General features: G+C 35.2%; 1 protein-coding gene across 1 annotated transcript in view; it reads left to right on the top strand.

Annotated features, from left to right (window-relative positions):
* shg (DE-cadherin) overlaps positions 1–18,788 on the top strand; it is a 239,108-nt gene that overhangs the window by 120,790 nt on the left and 99,530 nt on the right. Inside the window, exons 8-9 of the mRNA XM_089088478.1 lie at positions 4,057–4,248; positions 16,749–16,954. Coding sequence (XP_088944604.1) covers positions 4,057–4,248; positions 16,749–16,954 — 398 coding nt within the window. The remainder of the gene's footprint in view (positions 1–4,056; positions 4,249–16,748; positions 16,955–18,788) is intronic.

Below are 18,788 nucleotides of genomic sequence, written 5' to 3' on the forward strand. Positions count from 1 at the left end.
TTTGAATCCCGTTTTGCGGAAATTGTTCCGTTTGACACAAATTTGTTTTTAGATTACGAAGAGTTGAGGGGGCAAAGATATCGTTGGCCCTCAGATTCTGCTCTAGTTTTATTTACTTTTTAAATTAAAATTTGCAGCCTTGTAACAGCTGTAATTTTTTCGATTCTGTGCTATTTTTATCCCCCTCCCCTCCCGATGTCTTTAATGTAACTTTTCTGACCATTTATATTTTCTTGAAAAATGAATATGTTTCGTTCAATTTTAGTAAAAGGAAAATATGGTACGATACTCAAGTGCATCCCTGGTAATTTGATTATTCCTTTTTGGGGCAACACGAGCCAAATATGTTCTCTATTATTCCCGCCATTGCTCTTTCAATGTTTTTTCTTTTATCTTTTCAAATAGTTCGTGGTAACGAACTGTAAGTAAGGAGCGACCCGGCTTAATGGTAACCGAAACTCTAGAAAACGGTATTTTGATACAAATAGATACATCACAAGAATTATATTTTAATGCTGATTTCAAATATATATATTAAACTTGATGATTTCATCAAGTTTAGTCCTACATGTCAAAAGTTACGCGCCTGAGAAAATTTGGCTGATTTTCGAAAAAAGGGGGAAAGACCCCCTAAAAGCTATGGAACCTTAATGAAAATCACACCATCATATTCAGCGTATAAGAGAACTCTACTGTAGAGGTTTCAAGCACCTATCTACAAAAATGTGGAATTTTGCATTTTTTGCCAGAAGAAAGATCACGGGTGCGTCTTCATTTATTTTTTATTTTTTATTTATTTTTTTTTCAGGGGTGATCGTATCGACCCAGTGGTCCTAGAATATCGTGGGAGGACTCATTGGAATTGAAATTAAAAGTTCTAGTGTCCTTTTTAAGTGACCAAAAAAATGGAGGGCAACTAGGCCCCCTCCCACGCTCATTTTTTTCCCAAAGTCACCTGATCAAAATTTTGAGATAGCCATTTTGTTCAGCATGTTCGAAAATATTATAAGTATGTCTTTTAGGATGACTTAATCCCCCGAAGTTCCCGGGGGGAGGGCTGAAAGTTATGAACTTTACTCAATGTCAACATATAGTATTGGTTATTATGAAGTATACTGACGTTTTCAGGGGAGATTTTTCCTGTTAGTGGGGGGGGGGGTTGTGGGTTATGTGGGAGGATCTTTCCATGAAGGAAGTTTTCATGGGGGAAGGGACATTGCTATGAAGGGGACGCTGGACTTCCCAGCATTATTTAAAAAAAGATCAGAAATTAAATATAAAAAAACAAGTTTTTCAACTGCAACAGCAGCAACATCAAAACTTAAAACGAACTGAAAGTATTACATATATGATTGGGTTCACCCCTTAGTCAATACCTCGCTCTTTACGGCAAAGATTTTTTAGTACTTTCATAAGAGCTATTTTTTCCAATTAACGGCCTTTGTGATTAAGGGGTCATTTTTAAAGAATTGGAACAAAATTCGAAATTTAGCGTAAAGAGCAAGGTATTAACTAGGGGGCGAATTCCCTAACATACGTATTAAAAATACATGAATATAGAAGTTCGTTACGTAAGTTAATTCGAAAGTTACGTACATTTATTACTGATAAAAACGTTCGTAAATTAAATTAAACAAGTCTCGAAAAAGCCATTTAACCAAATAAAAGTAAATTAATATGCAAATTTTGTTTTAATTATTCATGTACGGTGAGCCAAGATCAAAACCTGCATTTATTCAAAAACGTTCAAATATAAAAAAAAAAACAAAAAACAAGTTTCTTTAACTGAAAGTAAGGAACGACGTTAAAACTTAAAACGAACAGAAATTATTCCTTATATAAACGGGGCTGTCCCCTCCTCAACGCCTCGCTCTTTACGCTAAAGTTTGACTTTCTCACAACTCTATTTTTTTAAACAATAAAAAACTTTAGCGTAAAGAGCGAGGCGTTGAGGAGGGGACAACCCCTTTCACATAAGGAATGATTTCTGTTCGTTTTAAGTTTTAACGTCGTTCCTTACTTTCAGTTAAAAAAAACTTGTTTTTTTTATTTAATAGAGAAAAAAAAACTCAATTTTCAAAAAGTATTTTGTGTTTTGGATAAATATTCTAGGTCGTAAAATTAAAAGAGCATGCACAGTGGCGCCATTTGAGGAGGCACAATTTTTTTGTAATGGCAGAAAGGAGATGTTTTACTTGTATAATAGATAGATTTCCGTATAACATATACAATATCCCTGAATTCACCACAGGGTTTTTGAAAAACATCGTTCCCTAATATGTACGCTAATATATGATTTTTCTCTTTATGTTAAAATTTTTAAAACCTCTGTTTTCCGTTGCAAACTATGGTTACTGCAGCATGAGGGGACATGAATTTCATGCAGCATGCAACATGAATGGAGCTTAAGGTGTAATTTCCTGCCTCCACACTGATTTAGTGGGCCTTGCATGGAGATGTTAGACTCGTACGCTCATTTTGAGGCTTCAGGCAACCTCCACACGAAAAGATCTAATGACCTCTTTCAAAATAGTTAGTGTGCAACTATTAATACTGTATAACAGTTAATATTGCTGTATAAATGCTCTAGAATCATTGTTCATTTTGTATGGACTGGACAAATGGGCTACCACTTGGCATTATGGCCTCCGAAACTTGAAAGTTTTATTAAATGCTTTTTATAATTTTAAACCAGGTGATTATCTTAGAATGTTCCCATCGGTAGCGTTTCGGACATATTCGGGCGAAAATGCTATTTTCTGGTACTAAATGACAAAATTGGCTATTTACTGTGGTGATTGATTAAAAACAAAACACAAAAACTTCGAATTCAAGTTTGAATGACTCTTCTTCCGATATTCTACGACAATAAGCTCGATACTGTCACCACTTATGGAAGAAATAAGAATAAATAAGTAAAACAAAGACCATCTTTCGCAAAAGAAATACGGAATTCCATATTTTTGTTGATAGAGGCTAATACCTCAGCTCTAGAATTCGCGGACATGCTGAATCTGGTAATTTAGCTTTTATCAAGATCGGCTCGCTTTTATGGGGCGTTTGTGCTCCCTCTTTTTTAAAAATCATGTAAACTTTCTCATGCTGGTAACTGGCAATGGGGATGTTGTTAGGGCACTTGGAAAGATAATTGAATAGGGAATTGATAAACTTGTAGTGCTTTGAAGAAAACATGCTAATGAAATGAAAGTGATACCATTCAATTTCTTATTTTACTTCTTTCCAAATATAAAGGTCGCTTTTTTAACAATTTGTAGTTCATTGAATGTGTTGTAGTTACATTTGACATTGTCTTATAGTTGACAAGAATCCTCCAGAAATGGTATGGCATGTTGACTTATTTCTAGACGAATCATCTATTAGACGAATCACGCTCGGGATCGTAGAATATCCAAAAAGGGCTCATTTAAGAGGGCACAGTAAAGTGTATCTACGGTTTAAAAATTCAACGGCTAAATCTTCTGGCATACGCTGAAAAGGGTACCGCCCCAACGTGATGACCCCTTTTTTTTGCATTGAGTTGCCCCTATCTCAATTTCGCTCCCCAGATGACAGAGGACACAGTATCAGTTCTAGATAGAAAAAGATAAAAAAAAACATTCTTTTTTTTCAAAATCTCAAAATTGCCCAGGGTTTTTGCTTACATATATTCTGTCAAGGACAATTTAATGACCCATTTCCTTCATTCTAACTGCTTGATATCCTCTTTAATTAACAAAGAAAAAAAAATGCTTGCTATGCTTCAAAGCAATGTAAATCATGTTTCAAAGATGTTTATTTTCTAGGATTATCGAGATTATTCCACAAGATAAGCAAGGTAAATCAACTGTTATGAAAGTAACAGCAATGGGCATTAATGAAGGTGAAAATGCCAGAAACACTTATCTTCGTGCCAATTGTGATTATTTTCATTCAGTTAATTGAATTTTCTTTTATTTAATGAGATTAAGATTTAATTTAACTGCTTTAATTCAACAAAAATTACCTGCCTATATTTAATAGCAGGGTAAAACTTACTTGTAATATTTACTTTTCTAGGATTATCGAGAAACCATTCCACAAGATAGTAAGGTAAATCAAACCGTTATGAGAGTGGCAGCAACGGATATTGATGAAGGTGAAAATGCTAGAATTACTTATTCACTTCGGGCCAATCGCGATGAATCAGACTTGGATTACTTCCAGATTGACCCTCAGAGCGGTTTTATTAAGCTAGTAAAGGCCATAGAGGTATGATTGTTATATTTTGATATTTTTTTTCCCGAACATTCGAAAATAGTATGTGTTGTAAAAAATGACTATTTTAAGCATTATTAATAATTTCCAGTGTTTATTATAGATTAACAATCTAATGGGACATTTGTCCCAGTCGGGCCATTTTAGTCCCAGTTCATTTTAGACGAACCCCAGGGCCATTTTAGACTGAATTGATTTGTTCATAACTAACATAGTCCGATTCTTTCGACCTAATTAGCCTTTGAGAACTAGCACTTTCCTAAAGACTAAGCTTTCTTGAGCTTTTTATAGGGTTAATCGACCCGTAAAATTTATTAGTTTCTTTGTTGTTAAAAGACCATTGGGAACTCTATGAATTATTCTTTTATTCTCTGCAGTCCATTTATGGATTTTTCTGCTTCCAAGCCTATTTTGTTGCGTTTGTCCTGTGTTTTCAGTAAACCAGCATTTTTTTTTGATTCTACAAATATGCATTATATGAAAATATACCCAGCAAGTTTAATTAAAACAGTTTATCAAAGATATGTTGCATATACTGCTAGGCAGTAATTTTTGTTCGTTTTAACCTCGCTCTTTACTTTCATATTTTTTTTAAATTATTAATTAATAATAGGCATGCTACGCGCCTGTACGCAAAGATTCAGGAAATCCTTTCAGGATAAATAAGATATTCCAACAAAGGCACATTCAAGGTTTCGTTGGGGGGGGGGGGGTACAAAAAACTTTACAAAACGCCAAAAAAAATCATATGCCTTTTTATTACTTTTTTTACGATTCATACAAAAATCTCGGGGGAGGGTTTAGACCCTGTAATCCCCCTGGATGCTGCCTTGTATCCCATTTTATCTTTCTTTTTAAGGCAGAAATGTTTGTTGGTTCAGAGTAGTAATCGCAAAAAATCCTCGATCGTAGCCTTGTTATTGTTGATCGGTGTCATTTAGTGCCAAATTCCTGAGAAACCCACCTTTGAGTTTTTTGATTGTCACATAATATTTGTGAGGGGTTGCAAACGTTGGGACTCCAGGTGCACACCTTCAAGACTAAAATTCGGGACTCCTGGACTCACTCCAGAGACTTGGAGACTTGGATTCCAGAACAAATGGTCCTAGTCGTCGAGATTCATAGTTATGAGCATTGACTTCTGAAGTCCCAATTTCTCGCCAAATCCGGTACAAAAAGAAAATTCAATACTGGAAGTTCCAAATTGGGATTGCTTATGAAATTATTTTTTTTATTTTTTTTTTATTTTCTTTTTATCTTGAAAAATTGCAGAATGCTACACTGGGGAACACACTTCAAAAGAGAGGATACCACCATATGAAGTAAACTTTCTGCGAGCCATTTCATTATTTGGCTCAAAATGAACTCGAGAAAAGACCAAAGAGCCGTCCTAGGTGCCCTCGCCTCTGCCACGGACTTTTTTTTTTGCGAATAAACAAATATGTATGGATATCAAGTTTTTTTCTGGGCTATAATCAATGTTCAATTTAGTAAAACCTGGGACCATGAAAATAACCCCCTAAGTGCCTAAGTCTATGTTATGTAGTACAATAGCCACCTTCAAATTGAAGAGTTTTGTTTAATGCTCGCTTTTATACTTTTTCTATAGTTTCTAGGTTTTCGTCTATTTCTTTGATTAATTTAAAAAGCTTTTTCACAAGTCAGTTATTCAAAGAAAAGTAAAGAGCTCCATTAAGCCAAGAATGAGCAGAAATAAAGTAAAATAATCTTCCAAGCGTAAATACAAATCAATATCAATAAATAAATGAAACTCAAAACGAACAGAAATTACAATAAATATCTTAATCAAACTCAAAACCAGCAAAAATTAAAATGAGTAGGGCTAATAACCCGTATGCCTTCTCAAGACCAGAACACAATTTGCGCTTTACTAAAAAAAAAACAAAAAACCGTGGATTGTCACTTTAATTGACATATACTGACATTTCTTCCTTAAGGTTTTGATAATTTTTCATTTATGAAAGTAAGAAAGGTGAAAACATTTCAAACGTGTTTTGTTTCCTCAACATTCTCTGAAAGGCTCACCTGTTTTCCCTTCGTCTTTTTGGAAAATGTTTTCTTAAAGTTTTGATTGGATATGTTTGGGGAATGATAGGATTGTGGGGGCATGCTGGTTGTCCTCCTTTCACTTTTGACTCTTAAAAAGGGCACTAGATCTTCGACTTCCAATCGAATGAGCCCCATCCGATCCGAAGTTTATACAACCATTCGTTCCATCAGAACTATATGCCCGGGACATAACTTACAACACTTGCACCTTGACCCTGGAGGGTTGTGTCCACCTTGAAGTCATGTTTTTTTTGGACTATTGTGAACAAAATGGCTTTCTCACAATTCTGTTTGGATGCGTTTGGGGAAAACAGGTTGTCAGGGAGGGGAGGGCTAGTTGCCCTACATCAATTTTGACTCTTAAAAGGGAACTAGAACTTTACATTTCCAATCAAATGAGAATCCTCTAAAGTTCAAACAACCACACCTTACATAAAAGGCTTAAACGCCCCCGAGATATAACCTACAACCCTTGCCCCCAGACTCTTGGGGGTTGTATTAATCCCAAAGGCCTTGCTATGTGATCTTTGAACTTCTTTTGAATAAATGGCTATCTCAAATTATCAATAACATAGCACATCAAAAATATAAATTTCTTAATATAATACATTTTTTAATAACTATAATATATAATTATCAGTTATTAATTTTATTTTAGAACAAACTTGTCTTGTGTTTTTTCAACCAAAAATATCTGTTTTGCGTTCACTTTCTCGTTGAAGACTCAAAAGCCATTCGGATTCTTTCATCCTACGATATTGAACGACAAAATACGTTTAAAATGTTTTAACTTTTTAACTTTAATGAATAAATTTTTAACTTCAAGGAATAAATATCAGTACATGCATGCTAAACTGACAATCCGCCGCTATCTTTTTTTTTAGTAAACTGCAAATTATACTCTGGTTTTGAGAAGGTATGGGGGTTGTCAAAGATATACTTTCGAGACCTTTCAACTACGTTGAAGAAAATGGCTATCTCAAAATTTTTATTAGATGTGTTTTGTGAATTGATGGGCGTGGGGGTGGGGGCTTCTTGCCCTCCAATCACTTTTGACTAATAAAAAGGGTACTAGCCCTTTCAATTTCCAATCGAATGAGCCTTTTTCGAAGTTTTCACGACAAGAAATGGCCATTTCAAAATTTAAATCAGATGCATTTCGGGAAAATACGAGTTTTTTTTTGGGGGGGGGGAGGGGTATCCATCCTTGGATCATTCTCAATCATTCTATATAAACCTTATATGCCCCAAGGGCATAACTTACGACCCTTGGAAATACGACCGTGATCGTGAAAATACGAAGATGGGGGGCGGGGGGTGTCAACCCTTCGATCATTCAATCTTATAAAGGACACTACAAATTTTGATTACCAATCCAATGAGCCCCCCTCTGAAGTTTATACGATCACCCTTTCTATATATAGCTGATATGCCCCCAGGGCATGATTTATAACCCTTGCCCTTAGGGTTGTCATCCTCAAAGACACAATTTATCGGCCTTTCAATTACGTTGAACACAATGGCTATCTCAAAATTTTGATTGAATGGGTTTGGGGAAATGGTAGGTGTGGAAGGGGGTTAGTTGCCGTCCAAACACTTTTGACTATGGAAAAGAGCAGTAGCCCTTTAAATTTCCATTCGAATGAGCTCTTTTCGAAGTTTTTACGACAGAAAATGGTCATCTCAGAATTCCTATCAGATGCATTTCAGGAAAGTACAAGGTGTGGGGGGGGGGGGGGTACCCACCCTCCGATCGCTCTCAATCCTAAAAAGGGTACTAGTACTTCTGATCACCAATCCAATGAACCTTCTTCGAATTTTACAGGATCACCCTTTCTAAATATACCTTATATGCCCCCAGGGCATAGCTTATTACCCTTGCCGTGAGGGCTGTGGGTGGTTTGTCATCCTTAAAGAGAGTTTCTGGACCTTTCAATTACGTTGAATAAAATGGCTATATAAAATTTTTTATTGGATGTGTTTGGGGAAATGGCGGGCGTGGGAGGAGGGGTTAGTTCCCCCCAATCACTTTCGACTGTTAAAAACGCACTAGCCCTTTCAATTTTGAATCGAATGAGCTATTTTTGAAGTTTCTACGACAACAAATGGCCATCTCAAAATTTCTATTAGATACATTTCCGGAAAATAAGAGATGTTGGGGGGGGGTATCCACCCTCTGATGACTCTGAATCTTAAACAGAGCACTAGAACGTCTGATAACCAATCCAATGAGCCCCCCTCCGAAGTTTATACGATCATTCTTTCTATATATACCTTATATGCCCCCAGAGCATAACTTTTATCCCTTGCCTTGAAAGGTCTTGGGGAGGGGGAGGGGTTTTTATCCTCAAAGGCATAATTTCAGGAGCTTTTAATTATGTTGAACAAAATGGCTGCCTCAAAATTTTGATTGGATGTGTTTGGGGTAATGGTGGGCTTGGGAGGGGGGCTAGTTGCTCTCCAATCACTTTTGACTATTAAAAATAGCCCTTTCAATTTCCAATCAAATGACTCTTTTTCAAAGTTTCTACGACAACAAATATCCATCTCAAAATTTCTATCAGATGCATCTCGGGAACCCTTACCGTGAGGGCTCTGGGGGGGGGGTCATCCTAAAAGACGTTATTTTGGACCTTTCATCTCCGTTGAACAAAATGGCTATCTCGAAACTTGATTGGATGTTTTTGGGAAAATGGTGGGCGTGGGGGTTAGTTGCCCTCCAATCACTTTTGACTATTAAAAAATAGCCCTTTCAATTTCCAATCGAATGAGCTTTATTGGAGTTTCTAGGACAACAAATGACCATCTCAAAATTTCTATCAGATGCATTTCAAGAAAATATGAGGCGTCGGGGGTGGGGAGTATCCACCCTCTGATCACTCTGAATTTTAAAAAGGGCACTAGGACTTCTGATTACCAACCCAATCAGTCTCTTCCAAAGTTTATACGATCACCCTTTCTATATATATATATATATATATATATATATATATATATATATATATATATATATATATATATATATATATATGTATACTTTATGTGTCCCCAGGCCAAAACCTACAACCCTTGCGCTGAGGGCTCTGGGGGGAGTCATCCTCAAAGATATAATTTCCGGACCTTTCAACTACGTTGAACAAAATGGCCATCTCAAAATTTTAATTGGATGTTTTGGGAAATAGTGGGCGTGGGAGGGTGGTTAGTTGCCCTCCAATCACTTTAGACGAATAAAGAAGGCGCAAGCCCTTTCAATTTCAAATCGAGCGAGCCATTTTTGAAGTTTCTAAGACAACAAACAGCAGTCTCAAAATTTTTATTAGTTTTATTTCTGGAAAATACGAGGTGGGGGGGGGGGGGGTATTCACCCTCCCATCGCTCTGAATCTCAAAATGCGCTCTAAAACTTCTGATTAGGAATTCAATGACCCCCTTTCGAAGTTTATACGATCACTCTTTCTATATAAACCTTATAGGCACCCAGGGTATAACTTACAACCCTTGCCTTGAGACTCTGGGGGGGGGGGTGTCCCTCAAAGACATAATTTCCGGACCTTTCAACCACGTTGAAACAAATGACTATCACAAAATTATGATTGGATGTGCTTGGGGAAATGGTGGGTGTGGAAGTGGTGCTAGTTGCCCAATCACTTTCCACTATTAAAAAAGGTACTATCCCTTCCAATCTCCAATCAAATGAGCCTTTTCCAAAGTATTACAACCCCTTAGATACGAAGTGCCCTGGTCTAAAAAAAATAAAATAAAAAATAAATTGTGCCCACATCGCTCTTTGCTTAGGCAGCGCTATTGCGCTGCCTATGATGTTTAAAAACTGGTCCATTCCAAACTTTTTAATTGTCTTCATTTTGGCGCGATTGGTTACAAGGTAGTTTTCCCCAATTCGGATACTCTTTCGTATGACCACGAAAAATAGAAATTTGTTTGTCAAATTTCCTATAAAAGCCATAGCTTGGTTTGATAGAGGGCCAACTTTTCATCAAGGTCAGAATCTGTTTTTCATGTAAAAAATAATGTGAAAGATTAGCCCTCAAATTTGGACAATCTATATGTATATGTATACTATTTTTTAGATGTTTTTATAACGAATTACTATGTATATATTTTTTTTATTGTATGTTTGGTTCAAACAAGATGAGCTGTTATTTGGTACAAATGTCTTCGAACTCTTTTTTACTGGCATCAACTAAATCAAACTTTAAATTGAAGAAAGACAAAATGTTGGCCACTTAGAAGTTTTATGAGAGCTTCTTGTTAAATCTTCAGTCTCGAAGGGAGGCTCTAAATTGAACATTTGTGGGGAACAAACTTGAAGACCTGACTAATTATCTTAAGTGCACAAAACTTCTTCTATATTAAGAGCATAAAACCCTTTTTTGACCAAATGCTAAATTACTATTTTGTTGCGAACATGCTGCCAATCTTGACACTGCGGAGCCTAACGAGCCCCTACCCGTCCAGATAGTTGCGACTCTGGCCTCTAAAGCGCACGGGACAAAATCTTGAGTAGTCCCCCCTCCTGTCCCCCGCAAAATTTTGAAGCCAAATTTTAACGAAATTTCCATTATTATTTTCACACAATGTTCGCAAAATTATTTTCAACTTATTAATTAATTAATTTTTTTTAATTTTACATTTTCAATTATTTAATTAGTTTAATTTAATTATTTTAATTAATATTATTTAATCATTATTATTTTAATCTATTTTATTAAATTAATTAACTACGCCCTCTATTTTATCTTAATAAAAATAAAACTTCAAAAATGACAAAATGATTATAACCGTTAGATTATTCATTTAAAATTTCTGCGCCCTGTGTACGGCCCCTCTGTCCCTCTCGTAAAACCGCCTCTGCCTCCAGAAAAGGAAAGCAAACTAGGCTGCTACCGAGGGCCTTATCCAGGAATGGGGATTACCCGGTTTGAACCCCCCCCCCCCCCCCCCCGCCGCTCAGGAAATTTGTGTCTGACTCGTACAAAAGTACATGTAAAAAAAAAAATATTTGCGTTTTGTAAAGTTTTTTCGTACCAACCCCCCCCCCCTCGAATGTAGATTCTGAATCTGGCCTTGGTGATACCTAATCCGATAAATGCCTGTCTTGTTGTCATGGCCTCTTTTGACTGCTACTTCTCTCGAAAATATTTGTGCTACCGGTATTTTTCATAGTAATAAAGTGCATACTTTTGTTTTTGAAAAAAAGTAATGCTGGTTATCGCAATACTTAATTAGGCAGAATTAAACGATTTTTGTTTCAAACTCACCCTGCATCACTTATTTTTAAGATCAAACTTAATAGTAGATAGTTTTGCGTCCCCAAAATGATTTTAGCAGAATATGTATACAAACTTTTGTATAGTGTTTATGGCGTTTTTCTTTATATGTTTTGTTTTGGCCATTTTTTTTTGTCGATAAACAGAAAAAAAATTCTTCCATGTGTGAAGGCGAAATGCTTGAACTTTTACTATTATTTTGTATTAAAAGTTTTTTATGTATTTTTCTCTCAATCAAAACTTCACTTATTTTTGATATATTTTTGTTTCTAATATAAATGGAAGAACAGTGTGGTCTAAGAAATTATCTTTGGTAGTACTTAACGTCTGTTTTTACAAAATGAAATATAACGAATAATTGTTATACCACACTGACTTAGCTTCATACTGACATTGATATTTATTCCGAAATAATTGCCAAGGGGCTAATCTTTTATTAGCACGTCTAAAATATGAATTTTTTTTTTGGAAGGGCTGTTTGTATTAGCCTAGGTAGTTTTGCGTCTTAAAATAAAAAAATTGCGTCTTAAAACAAAATAAAAAATTGTTATGCCTAACTGACTTTCTGCAAATGAGCAGAGGCCAAAACGGAGAGCACGTACATATGACTTTTTTTGGGGGGGGGGGGATTACAAAAACAAATTTGGTAATTATTTGATAAGTCTATTGATATAGGCATATAAATAGTTGATAAATGTAAATAGAAGGGCTATATACTTTCTTACGGACCAGTCTGTAATTATTTTAATACTTGTGATAAGGTACTCGAACTGCGTGAAATAAGAATATAAGGGGCATGTCTTATCAGCTTCAGTCAGCACATAGAGACCCCTTTATTCTTTTCTGTTCTCAGCATTTACACAAAAATCTCATTTCCAAAGCTCCCTAAATTTAAAGAAAGCAATTTTAGAAAGTAATAACTTTTGTGCTTTTTGCATTTTTTTGTTAAATTTGCAGAAAGCAATAATTTTAGAAAGCAACAATTTTAGAAAGCAACGATTTTAGAAAGCAATTAGCCCCCTAAATAAAAGAAAATCTACAGTAGGGTAAACTGTTGCTTTCCGGCTTTCAGTTGCTGCATCACCTCACGCGACAATCACTCTCACTTCAGCAACACTTCATGTCTGAAAACAGCTGGTTATGACCTCTGTTGATGTGGCTGTGGAAAAATTGAAAGTCAATGATTTTTTTTTTAGAAACTTTTTAGGAAAGAGTAGCTGAGCTAGGTGATCGAAAATTTCCGAGGTGCCATATTCAAGTTTTAATATTTGAGCCTATTCCTGAAAATCTCATTCGCCTCACACTGCTGATTCCTTTAAAATATTAAGAATTGTCCAGAAATTGATTGTTTACTCTGTTATACATACTCTGTTATACATTCAATACTGTTATACCTCGACAGAGAGGATATAAAGATCTCTCTCTGCGAGCGCTCTGTGAACTCCCCCTCTAAGCCTCATAAAGAAAAACCAAAATATGCAAATAAGTAAACTATCCTAATATTATGTTACAAACGACCTCTTGTGACTAATAGTTGTAAAAGTGTGGAAAATAGCGACCCAAAAAACTGATTCTGAACCCCCCGCCATTTAATATGTTCTGATCCTCCTGCTCTTCCCCTTGGGGTTGGGTCTTTGCGTTTCTATGGTTGTCACTTGTCGGTGAAGTTATTCTAACCGCGTCATATTTCTCATTCTTTTCTTGGTCCAACAATAAAAAAAAAGGAATGAAAATTGCGTGGTTGAAATTGAAAGATTTAGATTTTTCTAGCAAGGAATGTAAAAATCTCACTGTGTCATATTATGCTGTATGTAACTTGATCGTGTGTTTTTGAAGAAAAATAGGCTGTGACTGCTATCTTGCGAAAGTGTTTTAAACGCCACTTTAATAGTTATCCTATTATAGTATGTTTATTAGTTATTGATGATGTGAGGACTGCCCCTTTTTTTCATTGCCACCATATGTAACATACCTAAATTTGTCTAGACCAGTTTAATCAATGTAAATCCCATTCAACTTTTTTCAATGGAAGAAGAGATTTCTGATATTAGTATTCTGACAGATTTGGCTGAAGGATCGCCCAACTTTGTTTTTTTTTTTTTGCTTTTTTTCACTCTTATAGTGTGTATGGAATATATTGATGTTGCTTTAAACCCGAGGCAACATGTTTTTATGTTTATTACTGAATCCAGGTTATTATAGCCACTATTCTATCACATCTTAGTTGTCATTTGTTTATTATCATTTAATATTTCGAAGATTCTTCCCCCTAAATCTCACTATTAGAGCGTTTTCTGACATCGCTTTCAGAAAACGGATAAATTGTTTGATCCATTTTATTTAAATTACTAAATTTGACAGTGTTGCCGAATTTTGACTGAATTTGACATTATTTTCAGGAAGCGGATGAATTATTTAATCCACACAACCTACTGAATTTTACAGTGTTGTCGAAGTTCGACAGACTTTGACATTACTTACAGAAAGCAGATGAATTATTTGGTCCACATACTGAATTTGGCAGTGTTGCCGAATTTTGACTGAATTTGACACAATTTGACATTACTTTCAGAAAATGGATGAATTATTTAATCCACATGCTGAATTTGACAATGTTGCCATTCAGACGATTTAATGCTGCTACGTATTTGTACAGTTTTGCTAGTAATAGTCGGGAATCTTTGAAAAGGGAATGAACCCTGGTTTTCGCAGCCTGTGAGAATAGTACTTGGCAATTGAAACGAAAATAGGTACTTGTGTATTATTTGGTGCACACTCGAGAAATGAAGTTTGGTTAATCATAATAAAAAATTATGAAAACTTCAACAAATAATTATTGTAGGGGGTCGCACAGAACGCATTATATTAAATATCAAACTTAACCCAATCAAAATACCATCTCTATACATAAAATATTCAGTAAAAATATACCTACAACGTAGATTTCAACTGAGGCTAAGCTAATTTTCTTCGGATACTGACAGGTAAAAACCGGTTATTGTTGTATCTGTAGATCCACATTTTCGAGTTTGTACCAAATAATACACAAGTACCCGAAAACATTATAAACGGGCAATATATATTAATGGGACATTGAAAAATAAATTAAAAGCTTTTTAGTGCAAAAATAATGGATAGGTAGGTAGGTATATATTTATTGCAACAAAAGACTATTTGGGCGACGAAAAAAAAAAAAAAAAAAAACTCACACAAAATAATAGCACATGATAATAACACACATAAAAAAATATGGTACATAACATAAACATTAAAAAATATAAAGCAAATATTACCATAAAAATATGTCAAATAATTACATAAAATGTTGCACACGTGATAAACCCACAAGGGTCATGACATTAAAAAGGGAAAGTAAAATACTTCGAGCCCCTCCTCCTTTTGCAAAAATGTCTCTCTGTAGATCTTTCCCAGTTTAATATATTTAGCAATCTTTTCTTATTATCCCATAAAATTATGATCCCATTACTGAGACCAACCGCTCACTTGACCCCAAACTGCTAGAAATAATCCTTTTCTTAAATCCTGTAATTCAGGGCAAAGAGCCAAGAAGTGAAGCAGATTCTCGCCCAATAAAAGAAGCCGGATTCAACCAGTGGGTTGAATGCAGGCGGACTAACACTGTGACGGTTTCTTGGTTGCAGTAGTCTCTCTGTATATATAGTATATAGAGAAATTATTAATCTTTTTATTAATATTAATAAAAATATTAATAAGAAATTCATTTGTTTATAGTATAAAAAATTCAGTATTATTATAAAAAATCTATTAATGTAATATTAAAATAATATGTCAATTTATATAATATTATATTATATTTTTAGATATAATATAATAGCTGTCGTACTTGTATCTTTAATTTGGTGTTTTTCCTTTAAGTAAATTGAATGGAACCTCGAACCTATGCAATTCACTGACGTAGCTTCGTTCATTAGTTTAAAGTTTTAGTTCTTCTATTTTACCATCTATTAGGCAATTTCTGATATTTTCTCTCTTTCTATCTCTGTCAAACACTTTTTATGGGTGTAAGGTATGGTTTTGTAGTCAAATCTTCCCTGCTTTGATCTCATATCGCATTAGCTGTTTCATTTTCAATAAAAGCTTATATATAACGCATTCAGGGTACACACTCGGTCTATTTGAATAATTCACAACAATGCTGATCGAAGATTACAAGCCTAGTTATAAATAATGAAATTTTGTCGTGGTCAATCCTGAATTGGATTTTTCCGGTTTCCGTGGTAATTGAATCTATTAGGGTCCCTCAAACAATGTGTTAGGATCCCTCGCACAGCTTATTTGACTATTTATTCCCTATGTTTGCCATGGCAGAGAATTTTCTCAAAATGATGATTTCACAAAATCTTCTAAAAACCCTAGGATTTATGACAAAATCGGGGTGCTACCATTTCGGCGAACCGTCACAAGTACGAAACGTCATAACATCCTTCCCACAAAATCGCGACTTGTCTCATCAGTTACGCCCATCAGGTTTTCCTGAGTAGTCTCAAGCCTGCTCGAGTCATCATATTATATAAGGGGGGACACGAAATGATCCAGCCAACTATCGGCCAATTTCTTTGTTGTCTGTGTTTAGAAAAATATTTGAGAAGGCGATGCTTTCTTGTCTTAATAATTTTCTTACTTCTAAAGATTTTTTTAACGATATTCAATTTGGTTTTCGAATGGTTTTGAATGGTTGGCAATAGTTTTTCATTTAATTGTTTTTTCGTTTCTGTTTTTTTTTTTATGTATAATCTGATCGTGACCAGTAGATTGTAGAAGGGTATGAAGATCACATGATTTGAGAATAATATGCATAGAAATGAATTATGTTATGCTTTATTGATGTTTCATTTGTTTGTTTTTTTTTGTACTTTTTTTTCTTTTTTTTTATCTCAGTAAGTAATTGGCTGTTGTTCTCTGAGTTTGTATTCCGTATATACTCCCCTGATTACAGGCCAAAGAGCCTTTGGGGGGGGGGCGGGGCTAGCACAGTGTTTTATTGTATTTGTATTGACAATTAATAAAATCTTATCTTATCTAGGTGTTATTTAATTTCTTTCTGTGAATCTATTGACATTTATTTTTGAATTTCTTCCTTTTTTTATATTCGAAGGCTGAGAAAGTGGATTACCAATTTGAGTTGGTTGCTGCTGCACGCGACGGTGGGACACCCAGTAACGAAACAACAGCACAAGTGAATATCAAGGTTGTTTCCTCCAATCGACGTGCGCCAGAATTTACCGAAGTCCCAGACCATATTATTGATATCGAAGAAAGTTTCAATGATTTTGGCAGACCAATCGTTACCCTCAGAGCTGTGTAAGTACGACCAAAAACATGACTTTTAAATATAAAAATTGGTTAGTATGAATTGGTTAGGATGACAGATTGCCGAAGATCATACTTTTTGGCCATCCATCTAGGGCCAAGCGGAAAGCAGGGGGAATGGGAAGAGGTTGCAAGAAAGGATTTAAGGAAATGAGAACTTCTTGGGAGAGTTGGAACACGGGAGCTTTGAATAGATTGGGTTGCAGGAGGAGCGTGCGCAGTCATGTTAGCATCAGGCAGCTTAGTAATGCAATGAGCTATAAGTAGTAATAGTAGTAGTAATATGAATTTTTCGATCCTTAAAATTGCTATTATTTTCAAATTATTATTGTACTATGCGTGTATGTAGGGTATTGTTAAGAGGAGGATATAGCTCGGAAAGAAAACGAATGAAAAAAAAAAAAAATTTCATGAAAAAAAAAAAATTATAAGGCATTACAGCTTTATCGCAAAACATTTCAGGTATTTTTTTTTGGGGTGGGAGGCAGGGTATGAGCCAAAAGCTTCTGCCTATATGCATGTCTTAACCCGTCCTAGTAAAATATTTCATTTTTTGACAAGGAAGTCTTATGCACGATTACATACGGACGTGGCAGTTCTGTTTCTCGTCTAAGAACGCTTCTTTTGTTGCTATGCTAAATTCAACGTTTTAGCGAATATTGGAAATTTCAGTAAAACCATAGTCCAACTAGTGAATTTCTTTTTCAAACAGTTCGTGGTAACGAACTGTAAGTAAGGAGCGACCCGGCTCAATGGTAACCGAAACTCTAAAAAACGGGATTTTGATACCAATAGATACATCAAAAGAATCAGATTTTAATTCTGATTTCAAATATATAAGTTTCATTAAGTTTAATCTTACCCATCAAAAGTTACGCGCCTGAGAATATTTTGCTGATTTTCGAAAAAAGGGGAAAGACCCCCTAAAAGCTATAGAACCCTAATGAAAATCACACCATCATATTCAGCGTATCAGAGAACCCTACTGTAGAGGTTTCAAGCTCCTATCTACAAAAATGTGGTATTTTCCATTTTTTGCCAGAAGAAAGATCACGGATGCGTGTTTATTTGTTTGTTTGTTTGTTTGTTTGTTTTTTTTTTTCCCCAGGGGTGATCGCATTGACCCAGTGGTCCTAGAATATCGTGGGAGGGCTCATTGGAAAGGAAATTAAAAGTTCTAGTGCCATTTTTAAGTGACAAAAAAAAATGGAGGGCAACTAGGCCCCCTCCCACGCTAATTTTTTTCCCAAAGTCACCCAATCAAAATTTTAAGATAGCCATTTTGTTCAGCATGGTCGAAAATATGATAAAAATGTCTTTTAGGATGACTTGATCTTCCAAAGTCCCCAGGGGGAGGGCTGAAAGCTATGAACTTTACTCAATGTTAACATATAGTATTGGTTATTGGTAAGTATACAGACTTTTTCAGAGGAGATTTTTGTCTGGTAGGTGGGGAAGGAGAGGGCCGGGGGCTATATGGAAGGATCTTTCCATGAAGGAAGTTTTTATGGGGGAAGGGACATTGCTATGAAGGGGGTGCCGGATTTCCCAGCATTATTAAAGAAAAAGATCAGGAATTAAATAAAAAAAACAAGTTTTTCAACTGATCAACTGATTGTGATTAAGAGGTTATTTTTAAAGAACTGGAAAAAAAAATCGAACTATAGTTTAAAGAGCAGGGTATTGACTAGGGGGCGAACCCCCTAATATACGTGTTAAAAATTTATGAATATAGAAGTTCGTTACGTAAGTTAATTCTAAGTTACGTATATTTATTACTAATAAAAACGTTCTTAAATAAAATTAAACAAGTTTCTATAAAGAA

Source organism: Artemia sp. Qi Xiang Cuo, chromosome 4 (assembly GCF_049724085.1).
Source record: "Artemia sp. Qi Xiang Cuo chromosome 4, ASM4972408v1, whole genome shotgun sequence".
NCBI classification, from domain to species: domain Eukaryota; kingdom Metazoa; phylum Arthropoda; class Branchiopoda; order Anostraca; family Artemiidae; genus Artemia; species Artemia sp. Qi Xiang Cuo.